We start from the raw sequence: 26,603 nt of genomic DNA, 5'->3' as shown, positions 1-26,603 counted from the left end.
AATATGTAAGAATCCCATCTCACCACCATCAACAGCCCCCTATCCACATCCTCTAGTAATCCATTATCATCCTCTCACCAGCCTTTGTCTCTTCAACACCCAAACCCCTCAAGTAGCTCAGGCAGCCTCAGAAGCCTCTGCCATAATCGCCTCTCCCTCATCCAACAAATCCGTCACCTTCTTCAAGTTCCCAATCAAACTCTTACCCAGTCCCACCAACAATAACTTCTCCGCATTCGCTGGCAAGCCCAAGTATGTAGGTGGCTCGCGCTCCGGTAGCTTCTGGATCCAGCTCATAAACTCCTGCAGCGATGTGCCACTGGGCACCACAAGGTCACCTCCGGTCGCCGCATCCTTCTGTTCATCCTCCGCATCATGGCTGACTTCGACAAGCTTGTGGCCGATATCGAAGGCGGACGGCGTCAAAAAGGTGTGGACGAGCTGGTTGAGCATCTTGAAGTCGTTCTCGTCGTCAATCTTGCCGCCGTAGGTCTCGACGATAAGGTAACGGATCATCTCCCAGGGGATGTTGGAAGGAGCGATGTTGGTGCGGCCGTGGGCGGCCGTGTCGATCCAGGTATCGATGACGTGCGCGGAGCATTCGTACTGTGTTTGGTTTGGTTAGTGCCATCAATCAATCATTGAAGGTAAGTAAGAGGGATATAGTTGAAGAAGAACTTACGTCAGCATCATTGAACTCCCAGAAACCCTTCCAGCCCAGGTTAGGCGCATACCGCAACCTTTCTTGAACAACGGCGTGCAAGAACGACAGCAGCAGATACAACCTTGTCCTCTCGACGGGGCTCTTGAGCGACCTGGTTGAGATGCTCGACATGGAATCCTTCATGTTCGCCCTGACACCCGCAGGCTGCTCGTACATGAGCACTCTTGAGGCACGCAGCAAGTTGACAGGGATCTTGGGGCTCGACTCCATCGACAAGAACAGTCTGAACTCGGGGTTGGGGTTGAGCGTCTCCATCTTCTTCTCCACGCCCTGAAGCCAGCCGGGAGCGAGATGAACGTTCTTGATGAGAACCCATGATCCGGTCTGAGCGGCGTTGGCGATGGCCTTGTCGGCACTGCCTTCAGCTTCGGCCGAACCCATGGCGATGTTTGTGCAGCGGACGCGCATGCGCTCAACGAGACCGTCGACCTTGTAAGAGGCATCGAAGCCGGGGGAGGAAACCAGGGCGATAGGCCGGATGGCCGACACTTGATCAACGGTTTGCTTGAGGTCCTCGACAATGTCAAACAGGTCTGAGCCAAAGACAAGAGTGACGAAGCGCTCCGCCGCAGGGACGAAACGATCGAGGCGGAAGAGCTTGACAAGCAGCAGCGACATAAGCGCGCGGTCGTTAGGCTCAGTTTCGTCGTTCCAGATCTTGGGAACAAAGTCCTCGGCCAACTCCTCGGTGAAGAACTTCTCCCAATCCGCTTCTGGAACTGCGTCGATCTTGTCCTTGAGAGCAGGAGTCTTCTTCGCCCGCGCAAATGCTTCTTCGCGGGTGTTCTGATCAATCGAGACATCCTTACCCTCGATACGCTCATCAAGAATGATATCCAACAGACCCTTGTCCATCTTGTAGGGCGAAGCTTGGGCAAGAAGCATAGCAAGAGTGATGCGGTCCTTCTGCAAGAGACCCAGCGCGGTGCGCTTGAAGGTGGCCACAAAGAGATCCTTGACAATGATATCCCGTCTAACATTGTGGTTTGTTTCGTTTGCCAGATGGGGATTTCCGCGGAGCACAGAATGGAAGATATCGAGGAAGTACTGCAGCGAGAACCGGTAGAAGTGGTTGAGATAGTGCAGCTGTTCGAGTACGGCGAAGACAGCACTGCAAGACCTGGCAATGATGTTGTACTGCAGTGTGATCTGCTCCACTTCGGCCATGACGCCCTCGGTGTTGCTCATCTTGGCTGAAATCTCGGCCGCCTCCGTCTTGAGGGTCTCGAGTGTCTCGATAACATGGTCGTCATCAAGAATGTTGCCACGCGACTCGTTGAGCGCCTGGAGCAGCTTCTTCTCAAGTTGGCGGAGATGGACCTTGAACTCGCCCTGCAGCTTGATAAGGTTGGACCGCCTCTCATCTACGTCAGGTCTCTCAGACTTGAGAACCTCGTTGAGTGACTGCGTCTGCAAACTGCTCTGCGTGACCGTGAAGTTGACAAAGGTCGTCCTACTGCAAATATCCGGCGCGAACGTAGCAGATGGATCTCTGGTAGAGAGGTAAAGCTTGAATGCAGGCGAGAAATCGATTTGCTGCTTGCCAAGTTGGATAAGGACACGGCCACCGGTCTTCTGGTATTCCTTGTTGAGCACGTGGTTGAGCACAGGATCGAGGTGTTCAGCATCCTGAATGAGAATGGGATTACCGAAACGAAGGGAACTTTCAAGGACCTTGGTGAACGAATCGTCCAGGAAACTTGTGACGGTAAGCTTGCGATCCTTAGACTCCCTGTTAAGGAACTCGGTAACGCGACCCGAAGGATCGATGATGAGCGGGTACCGGTTGAATCTCTTGAGGATAATCGCATTCTCCGTGCACAAATCGTCCACAGGCAGCGTGTTCTCCTGCCAGCTGAGCCTCTCATCCGCAGTCGAGAGATACTCGGTCATCGGGTTGTGTTGCTTGAACTGGACGCCCGACAAGTGCAGCTGGTGGAGCCAGTCTTCCATCATCGACTTGCGGAAGGTCTGGTCGTACAGACCGCTGTAAGCCAAGAAAGCCGCCGCGACAAGGACGTCGCCGACAAGCGTGCTGATTTGTGTCTCGAAAGACCTGCTGCCCTCCTCCCAACGAGTTCTCTCGCTCGACAAGCTGTCAAGAAGCTTGACACTCCTATCAACCTTGAACTGCACCCTCGACATCTCCGCCTTGATGGCTTGCGTCTCGCTGATGAGTGCGGCGTACTCGGTCTTGTACCGCGCGATACTGTTTTCAAGGGTGGAGATTGTCTGCTCAACAGCCTTGGCCTCGGCCTTGGTCTGTAAAGCCTGTTCCTCAAGCAACATGACTTCTTCCCTGAGGGGACCAACACGGTCCAGGATCTCAGCATAGTTAACCTGCGCCTCCACCCACTGCACGAGGGGACCGCAGGCCTTGGACGCGCGATTGACCTTCTCAAAAGTGAACTCCGGGTTGGCCAAGAACTCGTTGCGCATCTTGACCCTGAGACTCTTGGTCATTTGCTTCTCATTGTTGAAGTTGACAATGCTGGCAATGAAGTCATCTCTGCGCACAATACCCTGGATCGTCTTCCAGTCGTTCGCCTTGTGGCCAATGAGCGTGCAAACGGACTCAAGCGCAAGCTTGACACCAGAAGGGGGAGTAGGCATAGACCTGACTTCCGTGAGATGTTGCCTCTTGATGCTGCTTACGGAAGCCTTGGCCTCCTCGACAGCTGGCTCTGCCCTGGCGAGATCCTCAAGCACGACCTTCTTGCGGGATGCAACCTCGGCTTCCTGCTTCTCTAGCGCGGCCTGGATCTCGAGAGAGATGTTCTTCCTTTGCTCGGCCTCGCGTTGATCAGCCACCATGCGCTGCAGTTTCTCGTTGGCTTCAGCGTCCTTCTGCTCCAACTGAGCCTTCTTCTCCGAGAGTGTGACCCTGAGGTCACGGACCTTGTCGACGGTGTCACGCAACTTCTCCAAACCAACGTTGAGATGGCGTTGCTGCTCTTCGAGATCTTCCCGCTTTTCGTTGTATAGCTTGACGTATTGGGCAACGAAATCGAGGAAGTGGCGGGGAGTGAGGAAAGTGATCTTGCCCTGCTGTTTGAGCAGCTTGGCATTGAAGCGCTGCAGCGAGTAATGGATGTAAACCATCGCGTTGACAACCGCCTCTCTGTGCGAAGGCGGCAAGTTGAGACCCCTGTAGGCAACGGGAATGGTATCCGGTGCGGTCCAGTTCGGCCGATCCAAATCCACAGAATGAGTAAGCTCGTGTGCAACTTGGAACAGTGCTTGATCGGACCAGTCTCCAAACCAGTTGAGCACGCAACGGTTAAAGAGCGCAGGCGACGTGGCAGCCTTGGACGACAGGCCGTCCTCACCGGGCGGGTTCATGGTGAACACGACGTGAAGATTCTTGACAATCTGGCCTGTGAACCACTTGTACAGCTCTTCCTGTGAATCAAGCAGCAAGCCCTGGCGCTGCGCGCCTTCCTTGCAAGCTGTCATGAGCGCAGCAAGATCATCACCCTCGAACAGGCCCGGCACCTCCGCGTTAGCGAGAAGGGTATTCATCCTTTCGAGGAAACCGGAATCCAGCACGTTGGACTCATCCATAATGAAACAGATCTTCTCTCCCTTGCAACCACACCTCCTCAACACCTCCCTCAGATCTTCATCAAAGTCCTCCGCCGAATACTTGCCATGCACCTTGATCTGGAACACCTTCAAACCGTTCATCCAAGCCACAAATCTTGACAGCGTCGTCTTGCCCGAGCCACTGACACCAATGAGAATCAAATGGCCTTGAGGCTGCCTGAACACACGATCAATGCGCAAGACATGCTCCAGGACATCGTTGAACAGAATGAGGGGCACATCAACCTCTTCCTCGCAGAAAGTCTTGAGTCTGGCCTTGACGAAATCGCGCAACTGCTCGCGATCGACCGGTACGTAATTCTTGGATAGCCAGTTAGAGAAAAGGATAGGTCCGCCAAGCGCCTTGTGTTCATCGATCGTAGGGAAGTACTCCATGGCAATTCTGCGCACCGCATCATCAGTCCACTTGCGCTCTTCCTCGTCAACCAATCTGTCTTGGAACAGACGCAGCGCTTCGTGGGCCCAGATACGGATGAGGCCCTCGACGGACAAGGTCTCAAGCGGCCTGATGGCTTCGTACACACCACGCACCCATCTCGTCAATTCACGAGGACTGTAGACATAGTGCGGTTGAATCTTGGGTGTGAACCGTTCTTGCGACTCGAGATAGAAGCGCACCATGGCCTGGGTAAGTGCCTCGGCGTATCCGCGCAGCGAGGGAATGACCTTGAGAACGGCCGCGTTGAAGCTGCCATAGATCTGCATGAGCGACAGCTCACCGGGGTAATCAACCATGATGAGAGGTGCGTGTCTGAGGAATCTCGCGCCCATGGGCGTACGACCAGCATCGGTAGGAGGATTGCAAGCACCGACAAACTGGATTCTATCAAGAGTGACCCATGCCTTGTCTGACGTTCTCCAGAAGCCGTTGTGTTCAACCAGCTGGCGGAGGAAGGAAATGGCACGCTGAGTACCGTACTTGTCGGGAGCAGGCAAGTTGATTTCATCACAGAAGATGACAAGCCAGCGTCCAATCTGGGTAGGCGAAAGCATAACACCGTTCAAGGTTTTCTTGTACTCGCAATACTGCTCGAAAGTCTTGATGAGTAGGTCCGGTGTAGTAGCACTCGAGAAGTTGAGGCCGACGACCTCCATGTTGGGCAATTTCCTTAGAGCGCTAAACAGCGTCATCGTCTTACCGGAACCCGGAGGACCGCAAAGAAGCAGCGGCTTATGCTCAGCTAGCCATGAGTACAACACATCCTCGTGACGGATGGTATCGAGCGTGGGGATGACGACATCAGTCTGAGTTACCGAGTGGGTGTTAACCTCGATGGTAGGAACATGCTGCTGCCAAGTCTGCCATTCGCCCTGAGGCATTGTGACGGTAAAGTCAATCAACGAGCTCGTGCCATCCAGTGGCGGTGATCCGAAGCTCGCCAATCCTGCGACCTTGTCACCAAAGGCCTTGCGATCCTTGAGAGGGCAATCACCAGTGAGTGCCCAGACCAAAGCAAGGAGCACCTTTTTGGCAATATACCCCTCCACCTGTTCTGGATCCATAGGGAAATCAACGTGAGCGGAGTTGTACTCGATGATATCTCTGACAGCCTTGTTCAGGAGCGAGAACAAGGTACTAAGCACTCTCGCGACTGTGAACTCCATGATGTGCTCGTAGTTTGCAGCCTCCTTGAGAACCTCATTGATCAGGTTGTCTCTCGTCAAGAACTCTTGGAGCAGATCAGCGGCTTGGCTCTGGACAGCCAGTGCCTTAGCAGAGCTCTGGCCTGTAGCGACCGCATCCTCGTCGAGGTCTTCGAAGGCGACGGTTCGCAAGGTCTCAATGTAGTTGGAAACCATCATATCGGGTGTGACGGTGTCCTCGCTGAACCAAACCATACCGCATCGACTGACAGTAGCGAGGGTGGCATACTTGAGATTTTCGACCTCGAACATGATCCGAACGTTGGGTGGGAGGTTAAGACGCTCACCGTTGGGCAAAGTGAGAAGCTTGTTGTCGTCGAGAACACTGTTCAAGTTTTCGACCCATTCGGGGTCGACATCACCGTCAAAGACGATCCAGTGGCGCTTGGCGTCCTCTCCACGAAGGTTATCAACGATCTTGCGGAGAATACTGGTGAACAGACCATCAGTCCACTCTCTGGTGGTAGAATCCAGGTTGCCATAGAGAGCTTCCTTAGACATGACCTTGCTGTCAATGACATGAGAGACGCCCTCGACGTTCTCCGTTTGCTGTAGGGCGTCGAGCAACAACCGCCATGCAGCCGACTTGCCCGAGCCAGAGTTGCCCACCATCATGACACCATGGTGAATCTTTTGGATCTGATAAAGCTGCAGGACCTTGGTCATCCAGATGTCGTTGACCACCAGCTGCCTTTCTGCCGCCAAACGCCTGATGGCCTCTTGCAGCTTCTCGAGGCTGGCAGGTACGTACTTCACACCAGGGAAGCAAACACTTTCAATCTCCATCATGATCTCCACATCGGACTTGATCAACTTGGGGGCAATTGTTTCTCTGATGCTTTGCACGATAATCTCAGGCTCGACAACATCTTCAGGGCCAAGCGACTCAGCCTCGCCGGTCTCCAGCAGTCTGGCGCGCTTCAGGCCACCGGAACTAACCAGCACGCTCTTGAGGGCTCTGAGACCGAAGTCGTAATGCGCCTGCTTGGACAGTTTTTGAGAGCACTGGTCGAAGAACGGCACAGTATGCTTACTCAACTGCTTTGCCTGATTGAAGCCCTGGGAGTATAGCATGACCTCAGCAATGAGCTCCTTGTCGGGCTTCGACATGGCCACGCTCCTGAACAGCTTCTTCAAGTTATCGGGCAGGTTGGAACGGCCAGCGTAACCAGGGTTCATGGTAATGAAAATACCGGCGTTGGCGTTGACGTGGATTTGTCTGCCGTCAAGCTCGATCTGCGCCTTTTCATCTTCGGCGCCCATCTTCAGGCCGAGCTGGATATCCTGGATCTGTTGCGAGACAGCCGAGAGAATCTTCTCCTCAAGACGGTTGAACTCATCGAAGCAGCCCCAAGCACCGACCTGGCAGATACCGAGGAAGATACGGCCCATGGCCTGGTTGTCAAAGGTATCATCACAGCAGAAGACCAGCGTGAAGCGACCGAGCTGTAGACCGAGCGCCTTGACGGACTCCGTCTTACCTGTTCCAGCAGGACCATATGGCGAACCACCCAACCGCTGGCACAGAGCTTGGGTGAGAGTGAGGAAGCACCTGTCTGTAAGCGGCGTGCGAACAAGTCGATCAGGAACACCGAGATATTCAAAGCCATAGTTAAGCTTGGCATTGGCCATCTTGATGTGCAGACGCTGGAGAAAGTCCCCTTCTGGGTTGTAAACATAGCGCATCTGCAGAAGCCACATGTAGTGTGTGTTGGAGTTGGCGTTAAGTTTGACGAGCTTCTCAATCACATCGCGCTGGTGGACGCATTCAGTGATAAGCTGCTCGCACTTCTTCCGAAGCAGGACTTCAAGATCGCCGAGAACAGTATCAGCAAGCATCCGAAGGACCTGAACTTCGCGGTCAAACAGCAACTGGAGGTCCTTTCCGCCATCGGCGAGTGCCTGGTCCACCGCGGTGGTCCAAACCACCTGCGTAGCGAGCACGACGATCTGACTGGGGTAGGTGTTCATGAACTTGATCAGGGCGTCGCGATCAACGTTTTCGCTCGAGAAAATGGGTGTAAACTCGTCCACTGCCTCAGCGAGCAGTTCGGCAAGCGTAACCTTCATACCATTCTCCAGCAGCGCGAGCCAGTCGTTGATCCTGGGGGTCTTCACGAGGTTGATCTCCTTCTTGAGTCTGACTGTCTCGCCTTCTTTGCTGGTAAAGCCGGAGATGACTCCCTCATCATCCATGACAAGACCGTTGAGGCCAGCGAACATCTTCTTGAAATGCTTGGCAATGCGCATGGTGTCGTTGCTGTTACCAATCATCTCCAGCAAATCTTCGTCACCAACGAAGTAAAATCTTGGGAATGAAACACGCTCCTTCTCGAGATACTCGCCGAGCGCCTTTTGGATCTTGTTGAGCAGCTCAGCGAGGCGCTCAAGAGACTTCTGGACATTGGGGATGTTCAGCACGTCCAAGACATTGGGCTGCTTGTAGACCTTCTTCATAACCGCCAAGAATTCACTGTTAATGTTCTGGAAGCGAGAAGATTCGATGGGCAGCAGATGCTTGATATCCGCGTTGCCGTGGAATACGCCTTCCAAATAAACCCACTGGCGTTGGACGTCTATCCAGATATCAAACAAGACATGCACGCGGTTGAGTTTCTCTTCCCAAGAGGACGCCTCCTCCTCGAACTCCTTGTAATAAGGAGAGTGCTTCATGGCCTGGAGCGAGTTCAAGTTCTCACTGCACTTAGCAAAAAGGTCGTCCCAGCCACGGATAAGGCGACACTTCTGCTGGTACTGCACAAGCTCAAGACCGTAGTTCGTCCATGTCTCGCGGACCTGTTTGAGGAACTCCTCGAGGGCCATTTCACCTTGAGCCTGGATAATGATATCCTTGACAATCACCTCAGTAGCGACGAGGTTCAGATCCCAGACGTCTCCAAGGGTCATTGAGACAGGAGAGTAGCGTTTACCTGGCTTGATTTGCTTGTAGATCTTGGTCCAATGCCTATCACGCACAGCCTCCGACTTGAGCTCGCCCAGAATAGAATTAACCTTCATCAGCTGCCTCAGCACGTTCTGGATATGCTCGAACGCAGCATACTGTCTCATTCTGCTCGGCATCTCCTTGGTCATTTTGATAAGATTATCGATCGACGCACGGATCTTTCTCGGCTGAACACTGTTCCAAAGCGTCTCACGAAGCTCATTGAGGTTCTTCCAGATGGTAGACAGTGACGCCCAAACAGACTTGAAGTCTTGAACTTCTTCGAGGATAACACCAAGCGAAGTGTCAGGAGTTGGCGCCAAATCGAGCGCCTCCTTGGCCTTGGCAACCATGGCCGACTCCTCCTGCAACTTGGTAATGCGCTGCTCAAAATGCGTGAGGGTGGCAGAGGCGACGTCCGGAGCAATGGTGCCAGACACGGGCTTCTCTTCGTTCCACTGGTGAGCGATCTCGGCAATCTTGTCGTTGACCACCTTGTCCTCGGCAGTGATCTTGGCGCGAAGGGCATCCGACTGGTCGGTAACAATCTTGCTCTTGCGGGCAAGCAGTTCATTGAGCATATCCCACATGCCATCCACCTGCTCGGCATGCAACCAGTCATTCTGGAAATGGTATCGCTGGCGGACAAGAGTCGATTCACCCTGCCTAAAGGTTTCAATCTCGGGAGCCCACAGCTTAACCTGTCTAGTGCAGCTCTGGACAATCGTGATGAACCGGACGGCCTCGGCCGTGGAGTTGGCCGTCATTGCCTGGCCCTCGAGGTCCTTGCGAGCCTTCTCGAGCTCGGCATACACTTCACGCATGCGGTTTCCGAGGCGGCTGGCAAATTTGATGAGAATATCCTGCTGCCACTGATCGTACTTGGCATTGACCTTTGTCTGGACCTGATCATAGTCAATGGTGATGTGGCCAAACGAGCGGCTAACCTCAGTGGTATCGAATGTTTGCCTGGTCTTGCGAATCTCCTGAAGAAGCTGGAGCCACCTTGAAAGCTGGTCACCAAGAACATCATAGACATGCTCGGATTGGAGATCCCAGAGCGACTGGAACTGCAACCACTTGTCGACATAAGCGCCAATCTCGCGAATCTTCTTCTCCACTGAAGTCTGCACCCTGAGAAGCTCCTCAGTACAATCACCGGGAAGATCATTGAAGCGCGGCTCATCAACCACTTCTGTGCTAAGGCTCATGGTGTACCTGGTCGCCTTGATCTTCTTTAGGTTGCAGATAACCCCAATCCAGTCCTGCAACTGGGCAAACCAGCTGGCTCTTGCGTATTCGAGAGGCGGGTCGAGATAAATAACTTGATTCCGCATGGTAATTTCGTGCACCAGACTCTTGATAACCGGACCAATCGACTTCGCCGCATCAGGAGAAGCGATTTCCAGAAGCCTCTTGCGCTCGCTCGGACGCTCAACATCCTCATCTTCAAATGCCTGTATCCAAGCCTGAATTGCGACCTGCAAACGAGTATACAGAACATCCTTGATTTGCCTGTTCATGCGCTCCACCCAGTAACCAAGGTTGACGTACTGCTCCAAGTTCAGCTGGTCAACTGCATGCTGGATGGTTTCGAGGCGTGACTGGAAGGCCGATGCCTCGTAAGGACAGGTCTTGAGCTCGTTGAGTGCCTTTTGTACCGTGACATAGATATTGGCAAGAAGGAGAGTCTTGGACTGCAGCAACGAAACCGAAGCAGCGAACTCGCGGATGAACATGACATGCTTCGTCTCGCTAACCTTGGAGCCTGTCTGGCCCAGTGGGGTGTTGGGATTGAAAGTTGGCTTGAAGTGCACTTCGTAGGTATTGACGAATGTCTCCCACCGGAGCGGTATGCCCTTGGAGATCAGCGTGTACACATCGTTGCGGTGGCCGCTCAGCAGCACAGCAACCTCGGACATGTCAGAAATCTGGCGGTTTGTCTGGGCAAATGTCCTGACACTTTCCATCAGACTGACAGCAAAGGGATATACGCGTTTTGCCTCTTTGGCCACGTTGTTGACCGAATGGGGGACAGGGTAGTTGAGCCAAAGCAGATTTCGGGTTTCCTTGAACAACGCGATGACCTGCGCGTCGAAGTTCACGGCCAACTCGAGGATGTTTCCAGCAGAGCGAATCCTATTGATGGTGAACAGCAAGCCGGAGATGGATATCTGCTTCCTCTGGACATCATGAAGCCAAGCCTCAAAGATGGGCCTGGTATCCAGCTTCTTCCTGAACAGATCACTCTCATTCTGAAGCTTTTGGCCCTCGGTATGAAGAGCCCAATCTGAGCCAAGGACTTGCTCCACCTTCTTCATATACTGGTCAAGTTGCCGCTCAATTTGTCTGGCCCATATTATAGCACCTGACACCGGTGGCAGATCGTGAAGCTGAGCCATAGCATGAGCCTCCGAGTGGCCATATTGCTGCTTGAAACGCTCGTGCAGAGAGCTAATGGCCTGCTTTACGTTGTCGATGAGCTGTGTTTGGTACTCTGCGATAGCACCACGAATCTTGGGACGCACGAACAGGGCGTTAAATTTGGAGAAGACGCGAAACATCTCGTTGGCGTTCTTGGCCGTAGCCAGACGATCACGAAGGCGGGCGATGATGGAATTCTCCACACGAGCAGTGCGCTCGTTGTAGATATTCTCTGCGCGTACCCATTTTTCGGTGCCTTCACGGGTACAATCAAGCAAATCGACATCCTTCAAAGCCTCCCAAGCTTGCTTAACCTCATCAACCGCGTCCACATCGCCGATTTCCTCGACTACAGCGACGCCATTAGCGCCAGACGCCGTAACAATGCCATTAACAGTGGCCTTGGGACCCAGCACGTTAATAATCGTCTTTTGGAGTTGCTCGTGGTTATCACGGAAGTTGTGGACATAGTCCAAGCGAGACTGCAGCTCAGCGTGACGTGGGTTAATCTTGATAGGAATAAACTTCTCGTTGCGCCGGCGAGTCACTTCACGAGCGACATTGGTGAATTCTTTGATGCTTTCGTCCCAGGCGCGGAAGATGCTGCCCGCCTGCTTCATGACACCCTTGAACTCTTCATAGTCGAGTTTGACCAGCTCCGTTCCAGGAAGCAGTCGGTGTAGGACCTCGTCCAAGTCACCAGAAATGGCTTCGACCAAGGGAAGTGCGCGGCGAATGGGATATGGGCATATCCTCAGCTTCTTGTTGAGGTGGCCAAAGATCTGCCCAATAGATTCCTGAACCTTTGTGAGGGTAGTGGCAGACAACAGCTCATCGAGCGGGAAATCTCTCATGAGCTGATTGTACTTTTGAACCTTTTCCATGGCCTCCTTCAAGCCCGTATCAGCCGTGAAACTGACAGTGGCCTGGAAACGCTTGGCATGCTTGAGAATATCAAGCGTGAGCATAACGCCCTCACTCCGCAGTTGGTTCTCGATTCCCTCGAGGGCTGCCTCCATGGACAACCAGAAGTTGATTTCTTGGTTGGCCGTGCCGGTCGTCGGGTCCCTCGTCATCTTGGTAATCACCTGAATAGACTTGATCCAGTTGTTGACAGTGGCCTGCAGGTTGTTAAGGAACGTGCTGTCCGCTAGCACGGTGGCTGGAAGAAGGTCGATGGAGGGTTTGACATTCTTGGTGGCCGCTTCCTCAAGCGTACTCTGTACGAGAGGGTGAAAGGGCAGAGACACCTCGGGGATCTCGACATTTTGCTGGAGGTGAGACAGACTCAGTTCCAGCTCCGTCCAGCGCTTCTTGGTCACAGGAATTCCAGTCTTGGCATCGACATCGGGACGGCCCCTGGCACCGTTGAGCAACTGCTGGCTTTTGGTGCTCGCATCGAAATATGGAGCAAGACCGTTGTGGAGATACAGCTGGAGAATCTCGTAAGGGGAGCTGGTAGGTCCCTGCTCGCTGCCGCTCGTTGATAGGTATGCAGGGCCCGGCAGGTTGAGCATCTGGATCTGGGAGGTGAGCGGGACGATAGGGTCGAGAGGCTGAGGGCGTTTCAGCAAGACGAGGTAGGCAACAGTCGTTGGGGACGAGGTCAGATCGCTTGAAATAGTATACACATGGGTAGGCTCGGCTATCGCAGTGAAGCGTGTGTTAGCTACATTTCTCAACGCGTGCAAAGTGGAAGCACCGAACGTACGCTCTTCAGCCTCGGCTCCATTATCTCCATCAAGTGTAGTGGTGGGAGCAAGATCTTTCTGTATGTACAGGGCAACCTGGGTATCCAAGGCAAAGCGAGAGCAACGCTGAACGGTGTCCGAATAGCGAACCTTGGACAGGAGACTGCCGGGAGCTTCGAGCTCGTCTCGCTTTGCGCCGAGGGTAGCTTCAAGCAGGAGGACGAGATGGTCGACAACCTTGACAGGATCGACAGCAGCAAACGGCGTGGTCGCAACGCCATTGGCGTCCGGGCTCGGCTGGGGAGGGGGCGAAGGCACCGAATCCGTCATGATGGCGATGGACTACCGAGAGAGGTGCGTTCGGAAGTGAGACGATAGGTAGGGTATGGCAAGATGTAGGTAGGTTCGGGACTCGACGGTCTAATCGATCATTTCATCTGGGTCGGTCTCTACAGCGCACGGCACAGGTAGATGGTGGTAGGGCTCGTCGTCGGGGACGTCGGGTGAGTGTTGTGGTAAAGTCGTCGCTGCCCGTTTGTGGTTCGAGATACAGTAGCACTCACTGACGCGAAGCTTTAGCGGGAGGTATCCGACACTAGAGGTACCTTACTCGAGCTAGTAGCGCACAGCGGGCAAGCAAGAGCAATGGAATCGAAGGGAAGGGCGCGACTGGAGTGGGCTCTACTGGTTCTCGAGGGCGCAGTCGCAGAAAAAGAAGAAGAAAAAAAAGCTGAAGCAAAAGCCGAATAGTATGGTGGTGTAGTCGGTAGACGGGGAAGAGAAGACGATCGTGGGGTATCTTTCTTTCCTGCTCTGCTCTAATGTGGATGTGCTCTATCTATCGGACGGGGATGTGCGGCGGGCGGGCGGGCGGTGTGCGCAAAAGTTCAGCTGTTTGTCCAGACGAAAGAGTGTCGTTAGATGAGTAGCTTAGAAAAGTCAAAGAGTTGGGTGTTTACTCTTGCAGCAACAACCACGGGCTGAGGATAGCTTCCCCTTTGTCCGTTGTTGGTGTTGTGCTGATGTTGCCCTTGTAGACTTTCTGTGGGTTGTTGTTTTTCGGTGGGATGATGCGTTTTCGTGAGAATCTTCGGTTTGCGACCGAGGAAGTGTACACAGTAACTGCCCGTGGTGCTGGCTTGTGGTCCAAGAGGGGGTCCATGGTGGGCGCCGCCCGCGTTCCGGTCCCTGCCCCAGAGCGAAGGGAAGGGACGGGGCGCGGAACTCGCGACCCTGTGCTGTGGCCCAATCCAAGCCCTGTCGCAGTGTCGCGAAACGAAGGCGGCGAATCCATGTATCAGAACCCCTGACTTTGGAGATTTGCGGCTTTTCATTGGTCAGTCATATACGAAACATCAGGCTTCAACGGTCAAGGGTGTAGATCTAGAAGACACACCTAACATGGCGGGGTTTTCTACGCTCATATCGTAGCTCTAAATTCCAGGCTATCCGTGTCTACCGTCGAGTTTTGGACACACCGGGAACTTCCAGTACATCTCTCATCACTCGAGGCCTGTTGTATCACGTAAGCCACATATGCAGGATGGTTCCTGCGTGTAGGCACAGAGTCATCGAGAGATCAGAAGCCCTCCATATGAAGGGGTGGGATTAACAGACCTACCTGGCAAGGACCCTCGTCCCAAAACACCAGCCATAGAGGTGCTCAACCTGCATGAGGAAAGAAAGGAAGAAAAAAAAAAAAAAAAAAAAAAGGAAAAAGAAAAAAAACCATGTGAACGATGGGGATTGTTTCTGGACAGCGACAACACACTAGCGTCAATTCGAGCAATCGCCCAACAACCATGTCTATACCTAATTCAGCGCATCCATTTCCTGAATCAGGCCGTCAAGTTCCCAGTGTCCCCATAAACCACCCACCAGCGTTTCCTTCTGGACATCCCATCATGATACTCGAACCGAAAACTTGTCTCGGACATGAAATAACCAATAAAGCTGAACCTTAACGCCTATGCTTCAAACCAAGAACCGAGCCCTGAACACACCGAGAGCCTTAACCTATAAGCAATCCCTGACCGTAACAAAATGAACACTTTTTCGGGCCGAGCATAACTTTTGCAGTACGCTATCGCCTCTCTATTTCCCTCTTTTCCCTGTGTCTCTCTGTCATCCTTTCTTAATACTCAAGAGCTTCCGCTCGCTGCCCCAGCACTTGACGAGCCGGTATCGTTCAGCCTGACAATAACCCGTTGGTTGCAGATGTCAATGAACTGTTCAAACTTTTCAATAATCTTGTTCTTTTCGTTGAGTGTCGCCTTGAGTTCGTCAATTTCTTTTTGACTTTCTGCCTTGACCTTCTCGAGCTCCTCTCTTGCCTTGGCAATCTCCCGGCGCAGATCCGCACGGATGCGCTCCTCGGCTGACGGTTGTGGCTTGCTGTAAATCGCGGGCCGGTTCTCGGCCAAGCCAGTTGCCACCTTCTGCGGGTTACGGTTGATGGCTGCACGGGCGTTATAGATATCGCGCGGAAGAAGAGGAACATGGGGGTGATCTTGCTGGAGGATCTCGAGCGTCTCGGTAACACCGACACCTGTAAAATCGTCAGCTAACGAGAACTTGATCGGCAGATGCGAACGAGATATGACATACCATTTTCCTTCAGCTGCTTAACTGCAGCAACCATCTTGCTGTCCAGCTTCCGCGCAGCGGGGTGTAACAAAGGACTTTCGCTGGGGCCGTGGTTGTGCTGAAGGTGGATGGCATCGGGGCGGTATCTGATAGTCCACTGCGTGCGTTGCTCAATGGCAAAGAAGCCGAATGGGCAGTCGCACTTGCGGGACGTCGTCTTGCGCTTCCGCATCTCGGGACTCACCCGCTTAGGCGGCTTCCCGGCACGGTCACACACAAACAAGACCTTCTTGAGACCCGGAACCGTCTTTTTCGATCGGCCAATGACCACGGCATAGCCTACCGAAGTGCAGTATTCCAATACATGCTTATGAATGGCGTCCAGGGTTTCAAAGCTTCCCCCCTGCGGAGGTGCTGACATCATCAAACCACGTGGTTGTCGTGGAACAAAAGGCGTTCCGTCATTCATCCTCGAGCTGCTCGCATCATCATCTCCGGACTCGCCCTGGTGTCCACCAATCTCCATGTCGTCATCATGACTGGTATCCTGAGCAGCATCCGCGGGCTCCGGGTGAGGAGGGGTTGGTTGCTGTTGTACATGCTGCACTTGTTGCACCTTTTGTACCTGCTGCGCCTGGGAAATCTGCGGCTGAACTGGAGGCAACGTTGCTTGTGATGGCGGGTGTGGTGTTGACTGCTGGGACAAGATGGAGTTGTCATTCTGAACGGACTGGTTGAGCGACTGCTGGTTAAGCGACTGTTGAGCGAGAGATTGCTGGGCAAGAGACTGCTGTGTAAGGGCCTGGCTCAACGGCGCTTGGCTCATGGGCGATGGCGTCAGAGACTGCTGGCCGAGGGATTGCTGACCGAGCGACTGGCTCATGGGCTGCTGGCTTAGCTGCTGGGCAGTCAAGGGCTGTTGAGGTATGGGCTGTTGGTTCAACGATTGTTGAAGATAGCTCGGCAGGGTGCTGGCTTGTTGCTGCATTTGTCGAGGAGCAGGGGCTCGTTGGCGCGGCATCGCTGGCGGCATCTGTGTCTGGGGTTGTCGTGCGGCATTTTGAACGGTCGATACGCTGGGAATCGGGGGAGTCGTAGTCGTGTAGAGGTGGTGCGAGTACTGGCTCTGCGGTGTCTGCTGGGCATGTTGCGTGTGTTGGGACGCGTAGGCCTGGGACTGGTATGGCGACGCGTGTTGTTGCGATAGCGATGGCGACGGCTTGTTGGAGGATGCCGGGTTGACGTTGTGCGGTTGGTACTGTCGACGGAGCTGGCCGCCAATGTTGCCAAAGCCCAGACCGGGATGCCCGCTCCCGGAGGACATGGTCAAAGAACTGACGACTGGATGCTTTTGAAAATGACGTTGGCCCTTGGTTTCCGGAACTGGATGGAAAGTCGAGCTGAGGCTGGCCTGTCGGGAACGGGCCGGGCTGTTGAAACCAGATCGGAGCCGGGGGCGGGCGTGTAGCGAACGGATGGGTGTGTGACTGAGGAAAGTTGGTGTAGCAGCCAAAGGTGTGTGGAATTATATGGAGGTAGGGATGTGCGGATGGGCGACTGAGAGGTGGTGTCAATTAAGGAAAAGCCGGGGAAGAGGGGAGGGTGAAAGGATGGGGCAACTAGGCTTTGAATTGCAGGAGTGCCCTGAGCCCGCCTTGGTCTGTGCGTACTCGACAAGGAGCCGTACAGTGTGTATGATAGGTGGTTAGATATGTACTCTACATCCCAAGCCTGCGTGATACTTCAATACTATCGTAGATAGTTTTCCGAAGTTTGGTTCGGTGAACTTTGGCAATGCAAGTCCTGGAAAATCGCTGGAACTATTTCCCGGTTGGATATTGTATTTGGAAGACTGAGAAGTGGAAGGTTCAGGCTGCTGTTTGCTAAAGCTCTCTCTACCCTGGTTTTTTGTGGATTGGTACCGATTACATGATCCTCTACAACGCCACATTTCTCCCCTGTTCAAGGCCGGGAGGAGTTCCCCGCTAACAGGATTGGACTGTGTTCTTATGCCCGGCTGGATTTGAAAATCATGCCCGCTTCACCCAGCAGACGGGACGATGGTGAGTTCCAAACACTGAGAATGCGATTCACCTACGCTGATCGTCTTTCGTATACCAGCCAAAGCAGTTCTCATCTTGACTGAGCTTGCCTCGATTCCGAGCCGCCTCAAAAGAGCTGGAAAACCAGGAAGAGGTTGTTTATTTGGAAGGGACCATACTCATAGTACACAGCCTGACGGTTGCGGACAATGGATGCGATGATCATCCCGCCGTACCCACTCCCCCGTCTTGACGTTTCCTTCACTCCCTGGCGTAGATAACGTTAACTTCGTCACATGCCCCTCCCCTCTTCTCTCGAACAAATTGAACATCAGCAACAAATACCATCGTTCCCCCAACGGCCGCGAGCTACTCTTTGCTTCAAAAGTTACTGACTACAGTGTATAGAAATTGCGTTCAATTCCCTTGCATCGAAGCCATTTTGATATTGAATAGTCAGCATTCCTCGGCTGCACGATTGACGTTGGTCCATTGTTGTCAGGTACCATGTCGTTCGTGTTCAAAGTGCACTCGAAACAAGTTTGGGAGATCACGCCTGGACCAACGAATGTCTCTCACTTTTAACAGCAAGCCACGATGTTACCGCGTATCTCATTCGCTCGGAGCTAGGTACACCGCAGACCACGTAGAGAGGCAGAGAGGACAATCATGCGCGTTGGCAAGATCTGGGGCGGGAGGTCCCGAATTGGCTGCCTCAACCTGCATCAGAAACCTACATTTGACATAGCATGTTCATCCAAAAACAAACGAGGCCGAATCGATAAGAACGAAGAATTGAGACGAGACCGTTCGGCAAACGAATGACTCTCTTTTACTGTCGACACAGAGGCGAACACGAGGCATACAGGGCTACGACTTCCGGCCTTGGCACGGGCTTGTTGGCTTATACGAAGTGACCAACATTTTCTGCCACACTGAACAATCGCAATTGTCAACCTAAGTACGTCTACTGCTCCAGCCGCAAGCTCTGGCGGAATTCGGCAATGGTCACGGCCTTGTCCCTCAACTCCGACTTGATATCCCCTGCTGTTCCGGGATGAGGAACCCTTTCCAGCGTCCAGAGTTCAGTAACTCCCAAACTATCCAAGTAATCCAGGCCCCTTGTGTAGTTTGTTGCAACCTGTGCAATCCCATGGCTATCATCCGAAAACGTAAACTTGCCCCCCATTTTGATCCATTCCTGTTAACCCACCAAGTTGTTGGTTAGCACCCACCACCATTCAGAGTAAGAGGGGGGGAGAAAGCGAAGAAAAAAGAAAAAAAAATGCAAGCTCACCTCAGCAACCTCCCTCCCCGGATACGGCTCCTTCAGCCCCTTCCTCAAAGCACTAGTATTAACCTCCAACCAAGCCCCCAACCCCTTACACACCTCCAAGTTCCTCTTCATCCTCTCCCAAACCCCATCCCTCCACCCCTTCACCCTCTTATCCGGCTCCTCCGACAACAACCTGATCAGATCAAAGTGTCCCACCACCTTCGGTCTCGTCGCGTTCAACATCTCAAACTGCTCATCGTAGTACCTCTCCCACAGCTTCTCCTCTGAACCCCCACACGCGTTCTGCGCCTGCAGAAACATGGTCTTGTCAAAATCAATTGGAATCCCGGCCGTGTGGTGGATGGATCCGATGAAGTAGTCGACGCATGGAGCGGAAGATAAAAGGGAGCTGATCAGGGGACCGTACTCAGCCCCGCGAATCCATTCGCCTTCGAAGCCGATGAGGATGTGGATCTGCGAGGCATATTTGGCTTGGAGACGCTGTGCTTCGGCGAGGTAAGAAGCGTGGCGGGGGACGAGCTGGGCGAGAGTTGTTTGTCCTTGGTCTGGGTCGAGCTGGAGTTTTGTGAGGTAGTTTCGTTAGTTATGATGAGTTGAGTGGGATTGGGGATATGCGTGTGCGTGTGCGGCTGGCTGTACCTCTTCCGGGTAGAGATCCGAGAGCTGGGTACGGGGCATGTGCTCTGTCAGACCGATGGTTCTGTAGCCGACGCTGATGGCGTGTCTGATCACTTCCTCGAGTTGGTCTTTGGCGTGTCCGGGGCAGAACTGCCCGGAGTGGGAGTGCATCGTGAACGCCATGGTTGAGAATGAGATGTGAAGTGAGGTATGAACTGGGTCGAATTAACTCAGTCTCAACACAGTTGGAAGGATACTTTCCAGTTGATGATACCTATCCAAGCGAATGTATCGGCAATCACTTGCACGACGGAGAAAAACCAGGAAGAGATGTTTCACAAGAGGCGTTGCGTTCTGTTGAAGCTTAGGCTGAGTAGAAGTTCCTCGACACAGAATTGAGGAATTTCAGTTCCGCATGCATCCATCAAACCGTGACTCAACAAGACACACAAATTGCAACAAAAACCGTGCTTGCACCACGCACACGTTTGTAACTAAGTGGCATTCAAAGTCACGCTCTGCGAACTTTCCGAAGAGTAAAAATATAAAAAAAACAGCATAAAACTCAAGATAAGTCCGCTCAGACTGTAGGGGAAGAAAAAAGAGCAAAAAATTGGACGATCCGGATGGGACTCGAACCCACAACCTCAGTCTTATCCTCCCGAATTAGGAGGACCACACGATACCATTTCGCCACCGGACCACCACTAATTGTTATAAGAAATACCAAAATACTTTACCTATAAGCATCTAGCAATATATCAGCAACACAACGCCATTTACACCCTGACGAAACAAAAACAAGACAATGAACTGTGATCCGCCACAATGTGCACGATGATGGAATATCCCAGCTTGAACGGAGCTTACTTGACGTACTTGGGAATTGACTAGAACATGGCCTGATTCTTTACAAAGTCAGGCTTGGTAGATACATCGACCGTTCTCGCTGTGAAAGAATCAGCCACATTGGCGAATCCCAGGATTCTATCAGTAGCTAGGGCGGAATGAGAGGGCTAAATGGCTATAACGCTTTACAATCACAGGGTTTGATTCTACATGGTTTCTCTCATCCTCTATCTTTGACCATACCATTTGATCAACCATGCTCTTCCTCGCGTCAGTAGCGTGGCCCAGAGGTGCGTTAACGAAGTCATTGATGTAGATCTTGTGTTACCTGCCCGGGCCCGTAGCGTGAAACAAGTTCGAGGCACCGATCACTGTAAGATGAGGCTTGCAGAGCACTTGGTAATTGAGTTATCGGTTTCCAAAGAGCAACCATCCATGTCGGGCCCCGAAACCTCGAGCTTCAGACATGTTTAGGTAGTTTAAGCCAACGTATATGGACCATTGGCCTCACTGGTGCGCTTTAGACCCATGTACGTGTTGGCCTGTCAAAATATCAAAACTGGTAAATCTGAAGACGGAGAAGTGATGGTGACCATTTACTTCATTGATGATGTCCAGCAAGTCAGAAATCTGCCAATCGCCATCAAGTGTGTACCGGAACGGCTTCAGATATGACTTTCGATCTTAATCGGACGACGAGGACGGTATGATGGCTATTGTGACTCCAAAGGAGTCGTGATCGCGCAGAGTGATCTGCGTTACAAAGCGAGTGCAAGGACCACAAGACAATGGCGATGACAGCAAATGATGGTAGCTTACGAGGAGTAATTACGAGAAATTTATTTCTAGCGGGTGTGAATAATCAGATGGAACAACCCATCAAGGTCCCTCGCCCAGTTATCGTTCGTACCTGTGCCTTACAGCAGTGGGGTCTGTGTAAAGAGCCGGCTCTTCGTCCCTTCCCTTCTTCTTCTCTCTCCCACTTCCCCCAACAATCTCGCAAAACATCCAAAGATTACAATCCCGCGACTGCAATTCCCATCATTAGGGCCCCTGCCATGTTAGGCCACGTTAGTACGTTGGTTGAACATCACCCGCCAGAGAATAACGAGTCGTTGCTGGCACCGTTCGCCCATGAGTCACTATCATCAATACCGTAATACCTCCAAAGCCTTTTTCAGGCCTTCAATCTCCGTTTCCAGCCTCTGTCTCGCCGTTGTCGTAGTAGCATCCTCGCCGGCGATGCTATTAAGTTGACGATCGTTTAGCTTGGCTACCCAATTCGCCGTGAATATCTTGACAGGACTTTGATCGCCGTCGAGGAGGAAATGATTGATTGCCTGCTGGCAAATGTTATCAACGAACCTCTTCCGGGCGACCTTATAGTAGCTTTTGAGTATGTCATGGATGTCCTCCTTGACCTGCTCAGCATTGGATTTGTTTTCCACCGCGCTCGTCATCAAAGCCTGCACCTTGGAGAGATCGACCTTCGTATTTGGACCATTCGCGTCCAATCCCTGGAGAATGGACCTTTGGCGGCCCAGCCTAGCTCTCTGGAGGTTGTCGTTGAAATAATGGTTGTAGGTTACCGGACGACCGTTAAGCTCCGTGTTGATGACGAACTTGGCGTGGTCGCATGCCCGTCGATAACCCTTCAGCAGATCATCTTGGAGAGATGACCATAACTCCTCGCGCATTCTCTGATCCGCTACTAGAACCTCCAGAAGCGTGTATAGGAACCGATGGATAACCAAGACAGCCCCCTTGACATGACGAGTTGCGGCTTCATCCCAGCTCGTCGCTTGGGCTTGAAATGCCATTGTCAACACCGACCCGCCAAACTGAACCGGTGTCAGTGTTTTTGCTTGTTGAATGAGTGCTGCACAGAAGATAAACTCACCGATCCCAGTTCTGGTCCACGACTTGCCGAGTAACACTCTCCAATGAAGGCCATGATGTCGTTTTGTGGGTTCTTGAAAGAAACAATGTTGGGATGACGATACTCCAATAATTCTGGAAAAGTTGATGCCCAGTCGAAAGCCTCGTTTATCAGTTTGATGTAGGCAGCTTCGGCGCCATTGTCCTTCTCCGTCGTCTTCCCTTTGAAGTTCCAGGTCTGACCTTTCTTCCAGATTGCGTTAGAAAATCCTTCGTTGAGCTCAATGATCTTGGTGATGAGCTTCAGCGGAGGCTTCTCTCCAAATAGGACATCCCTGCCATATAGGCCCTCGAGAGCATCGTTTACCAACCTCTCGAACCTCAGCGCCAACTTGATCAAATGCTCCCGTTGAGCTGCTGGAGTTGACCTGGGCGGCCCATAGGAGATGCTTCTCTTCTCACAATCAGCCAGACGCTTTATGACTTCAGCTTTTTGCTTCGGTAACTCGCGCTTGGCGAGCCCTGTAAGGAGGGACTGCAGCTCTTTCCTCAAGGTATCAACTCCAACACGCCCGGTGCTCGCAATATCCTTCCATTGTGGATCCTCAAAAAGTTCGACTTCTTTCCTGTTGCATTGGGATATATCCAGATCGTCTTCGTCGGCACCCCGGTTCCGCACAACGAAGTAACCAAGCTTGAGAGTTGTGCCCATCACCAAGTTGGAAAGCGACTGAAGGACGGCCTTTTCTTTTACCAGATCGGCTTTGGTAAGAACTCCAACGGTTCTCTCACCTTTGGGGTCGGCTACTTTGGCAAACTGAAGGATTCCTTCGGTTGCTGGATCCGAAAGACAGGACAATACAGCCAAGACGCTAAAACGTTCAGCATGTTACTGAGGGATGACCAAAGGACTCGCAGTCTCTCAAAAACTTACATGGTTCTCTCGTTCTTCATATGTCTCTTCACCATCGCCTCAACCATCGACTTATCTTGATTAGTAGCATAACCTACTGAATTGTACTGTCAGCTCGCAGTCTCGGCGTCAACAGAAGAATGTATACTTACACTGGTCTGTTACCTGGAAAAGCCCAGGCACATCAATAACAGTCAGATGAGGATTCTGTACATTCCAATTGTCAGCCGGCTATTCTATCCTCCTGGCGATGAACTGCCAGCTGTACCACTCACGTCAGGGCTCGAAATCTCAATCTTGAGAATATCATCGCTGAACATGGGGAGACTGAGAATGTCCTTGTTGATCCCTGATCTAATTTCCATCACCATGTTGGCCTACAAAGCCCTCAGTTAGCAGGTCTCTTCATCCTCATGTCAAGGATCATTATGCACACCTTTTCAATGACACCAGCCACATCCTCCGGGCGAAAATCAGTGAGCTCATGCCGGAACGCTCTCAACGTTTCTCTTAGCTTCTGGTCCGCATTGCTTCTGGGTATGATCGAGATGACAGTCTTCTTGGTCGGGTGGCGGCGCAGTGTGATTTGCGTCGCGAACCGTGTACAGCAACCCTGGCCTCGAGGCAGCGAGAAACCTGTCAAGCTCTCGAGGAGGGAGCTTTTGCCGGATGATTGCCCACCTACAACGATGATCTAATCCAAGGTTAAGCGAGAACAAACCGTATGATCGGGTCACAAAAGTGTGTCGGCTGACATTACCTGTGACGTTTGGAGGTTAATTCCCAGATCGCGCAGCTTGTCTTGCTTCTCGAGGTAGATATGGTTTCCGAGGCTGTCTAGATTAGCGAAACTGGAGTCTGGCGATTGGCTCCCGGGGGTAGTTGCCGTGTCGTGCATCGTAACGAAGGAAGCCTTTATTTTCCATTTTGTCAGCACCAAGCAGTGGTGGATTACATCGACACAAACAAAAGGAAAACTTACCAAGCGGCGTGATTGTCTGTGAGAGGACCGTGAAACAAAATGCCACGAGACAACACACTTCCTTGAAACCAGTAGGCTCGAGATAAAAGGCAGAGAACGAATTGGCCGCAGCATTACAACTGCGACTAAGATACCTAGGGGAAGGCAAAATTGGGAGAAAAGCCCCTTGTGGAATCGCGAGTCTAGAGGTATTCAGCTAGAGGTACTCAACGGAGGAAGGATAGGAGCTCTGATGAAGGAAGATTAGAACAGGCACCATCAACGTATGGGATAACTCATTGCTCTTAATATCCACAAAGCTGAAGAATCCACCGAGCAGCCAACGACATCAACACGACACACTCAAACAAGAGTCATCATTCACAGCGCTATCACTATCCCTTCACGTTTGAACCATCAAAGTACCCGCAAGTCCAAACGGACTTTGCCCGTTGGGCTGCCACCTACGCAAACGCCATAATATGTGTGCAAATATCCGACTTACCAGATACATTCCGCCGCTCAAAGAGCGGTATTCATTGACTAGGGCATGATACCAAACGAGGAGGACTGATTCCGCCAGTTACGTGCGTGACACTGGAACGACAGAAAACGAATATGAATTAGGCAGACTATCCTTTTCAACGTGAACTTGGAACACTATCAAAGAACAGTATATACCTCTACATAGATGTTTGACCGTTTAAAAAGTAGCATCACAAAAATTCTGTTTAACGTGTAAACAGGGTGATGACTGGCCCGCTCCCGTGGAACGGCAGGATTTCCGCCGCTTTTGTTTTCACTCTTCACAAGCTCAAAATTTTGCATAGGAAATGGATGGAGGCTGTCATGTTGTAAGTAGCTCCAACAATGCGAGTGTAAACCTGAAAGACTTCGACTCTTAGAGGACGAGGAGCAAAAGGCGCATGGAACAAACGGGAACGCGGACGGGGCCGAGAAACGGGAGCTGCCACCGCCGTCCACATACGTCGTTCATCGATCGCGTTCATCTGCGTCCAGGCTTCTACAATCGGACTTATTGATATATCAATGAGCTCTCTATCTACCTCCTTGAGTACATGGGTAGTTTGACCATGCAGTATTGCGCGCGACAGTACAGTAGGCCTCACGCTTGGGTGGAACATGAAGCCGGTAGCCATCCATCATGAGGGCCGCAGCGCGTTGAGCCGAGCCGAAACTGCCCGTGACTTGCGGTAATTGGCACTATACAAATGGAGAATACATTGTACAGTACCTAGAGTACCTGGGAGGTTGAAGCCAAACGCAGCCTTTACAGCGTCGTTGGATTGCATTCGAGTACTAACTGAATTACTAAGGGCTGTTAGAACCCGCCCCCATTTTCGGGACGACCTGACAGGCACAGACAAGTGACTTGGATACCTCTTCTATAACGAGTCCTCCGAAAACCGAGCGGCCAACTTACCGCTCCCCGCTGCAGACACTCAACAAATTCAGCTTCGTTTCTGACTGAAAGGCCAATACAACAGTTTTGTGCAGAAATTTGAGGCTGTCTTGACAACCGCATGAAATACTTTTATGTCAGATATTAGCGTTGAAAGGTAAACAGTATCTGATGAGATGTGAGATTATTGGTACTTCTAGATTGTGTCGCAGCTGCCCCGTTGGCGCATACGTACAGAGACGCTGCAAAAACTTAAGAAGGGGAGGACGATCGAGATATTGTGAGAGTGACTCGAGTATCAAGGATCAAGGAAGGGACCACGAGCGCTTCAATTAGAGGGCTGATTACGCGTCGTTTACTCTACATGGTTGAGGGAGCTCGATCTTCGTTATGTTCCGCAGCAGTGAAGGTCAAATGCGCATCGCTGCAGAGCGAGTAACTCTTCTTTCAGCTAATGCAACTAGTGTTCGGGGCGGCACGCCGCGCCCTTCCGTATGGGTGCAAGGCTGGATTCTGGGTTGTTACGTGCAGAGCTGGATTCGGGGAGGCATATCGAACGTTTTGCTGTTGATGTTGTTGATTAATGATTACACGAAAAGTCCACGAAAGCGCGAAAAACGGCTGTACGGGAATGCACTAACAGAAAAAGCGCGAAATTCAGATAGTGCTAACAATTCTTTTGCGGGCGAAAAGGGGGTTTTCGGTCTTGGCGCTATGATTTGGGTAGTGCGAGGAGGATTTTCCGTGGAGACCGCCCGCGAAAAGCACTAACACCCTACCCTTGCAGTCCAGAAACCTTGCTCGTGTAGGTATATAGAGATTTGATACCACACATTAGGGGAAAAAAAAAAGAATTCGGACCGGACTTGGAGAACGAGGAAGGAGCGCCTATGGAACAAAGAAATGAGAAATCAAAGGTATAAGAGGACGGGAAACAAAAAAAGAAAAAAGGAAGTGAAAACTAGAGTGGTAAAGGAAAGGAGCAAAAAAAAAAAGGAAAAAA

General features: G+C 52.1%; 3 protein-coding genes across 3 annotated transcripts; all 3 read right to left on the bottom strand.

The window, feature by feature from the left end:
• Positions 1-117: 117 nt before the first annotated feature.
• NEUTE1DRAFT_145669 (cytoplasmic dynein heavy chain) lies at positions 118-13,363 on the bottom strand (the record flags this gene model as incomplete). The annotated part of the gene is made up of 4 exons (XM_009851631.1): positions 118-606; positions 683-7,492; positions 7,550-12,987; positions 13,054-13,363. 4 exons carry the CDS (start codon positions 13,361-13,363, stop codon positions 118-120), a joined length of 13,047 nt encoding a protein of 4,348 aa, XP_009849933.1.
• A 5,230-nt stretch (positions 13,364-18,593) lies between these two features.
• On the bottom strand, positions 18,594-20,108 carry NEUTE1DRAFT_61395 (uncharacterized protein; the record flags this gene model as incomplete). The annotated part of the gene is made up of 3 exons (XM_009851630.1): positions 18,594-18,862; positions 18,959-19,513; positions 19,598-20,108. 3 exons carry the CDS (start codon positions 19,757-19,759, stop codon positions 18,629-18,631), a joined length of 951 nt encoding a protein of 316 aa, XP_009849932.1.
• Positions 20,109-21,573: 1,465 nt separating this feature from the next.
• Positions 21,574-24,142, bottom strand: NEUTE1DRAFT_99882 (uncharacterized protein; the record flags this gene model as incomplete). The annotated part of the gene is made up of 7 exons (XM_009851629.1): positions 21,574-22,266; positions 22,326-23,175; position 23,369; positions 23,485-23,593; positions 23,653-23,910; positions 23,977-24,053; positions 24,121-24,142. The coding sequence occupies 7 exons, from the start codon at positions 24,140-24,142 to the stop codon at positions 21,574-21,576; spliced, it is 2,010 nt and encodes a 669-aa protein (XP_009849931.1).
• Between the last annotated feature and the right edge of the window lie 2,461 nt (positions 24,143-26,603).

Source organism: Neurospora tetrasperma (assembly GCF_000213175.1).
Source record: "Neurospora tetrasperma FGSC 2508 unplaced genomic scaffold NEUTE1scaffold_2, whole genome shotgun sequence".
Classification (NCBI taxonomy): domain Eukaryota; kingdom Fungi; phylum Ascomycota; class Sordariomycetes; order Sordariales; family Sordariaceae; genus Neurospora; species Neurospora tetrasperma.
This window is presented reverse-complemented; position numbering and strand designations above follow the sequence as displayed.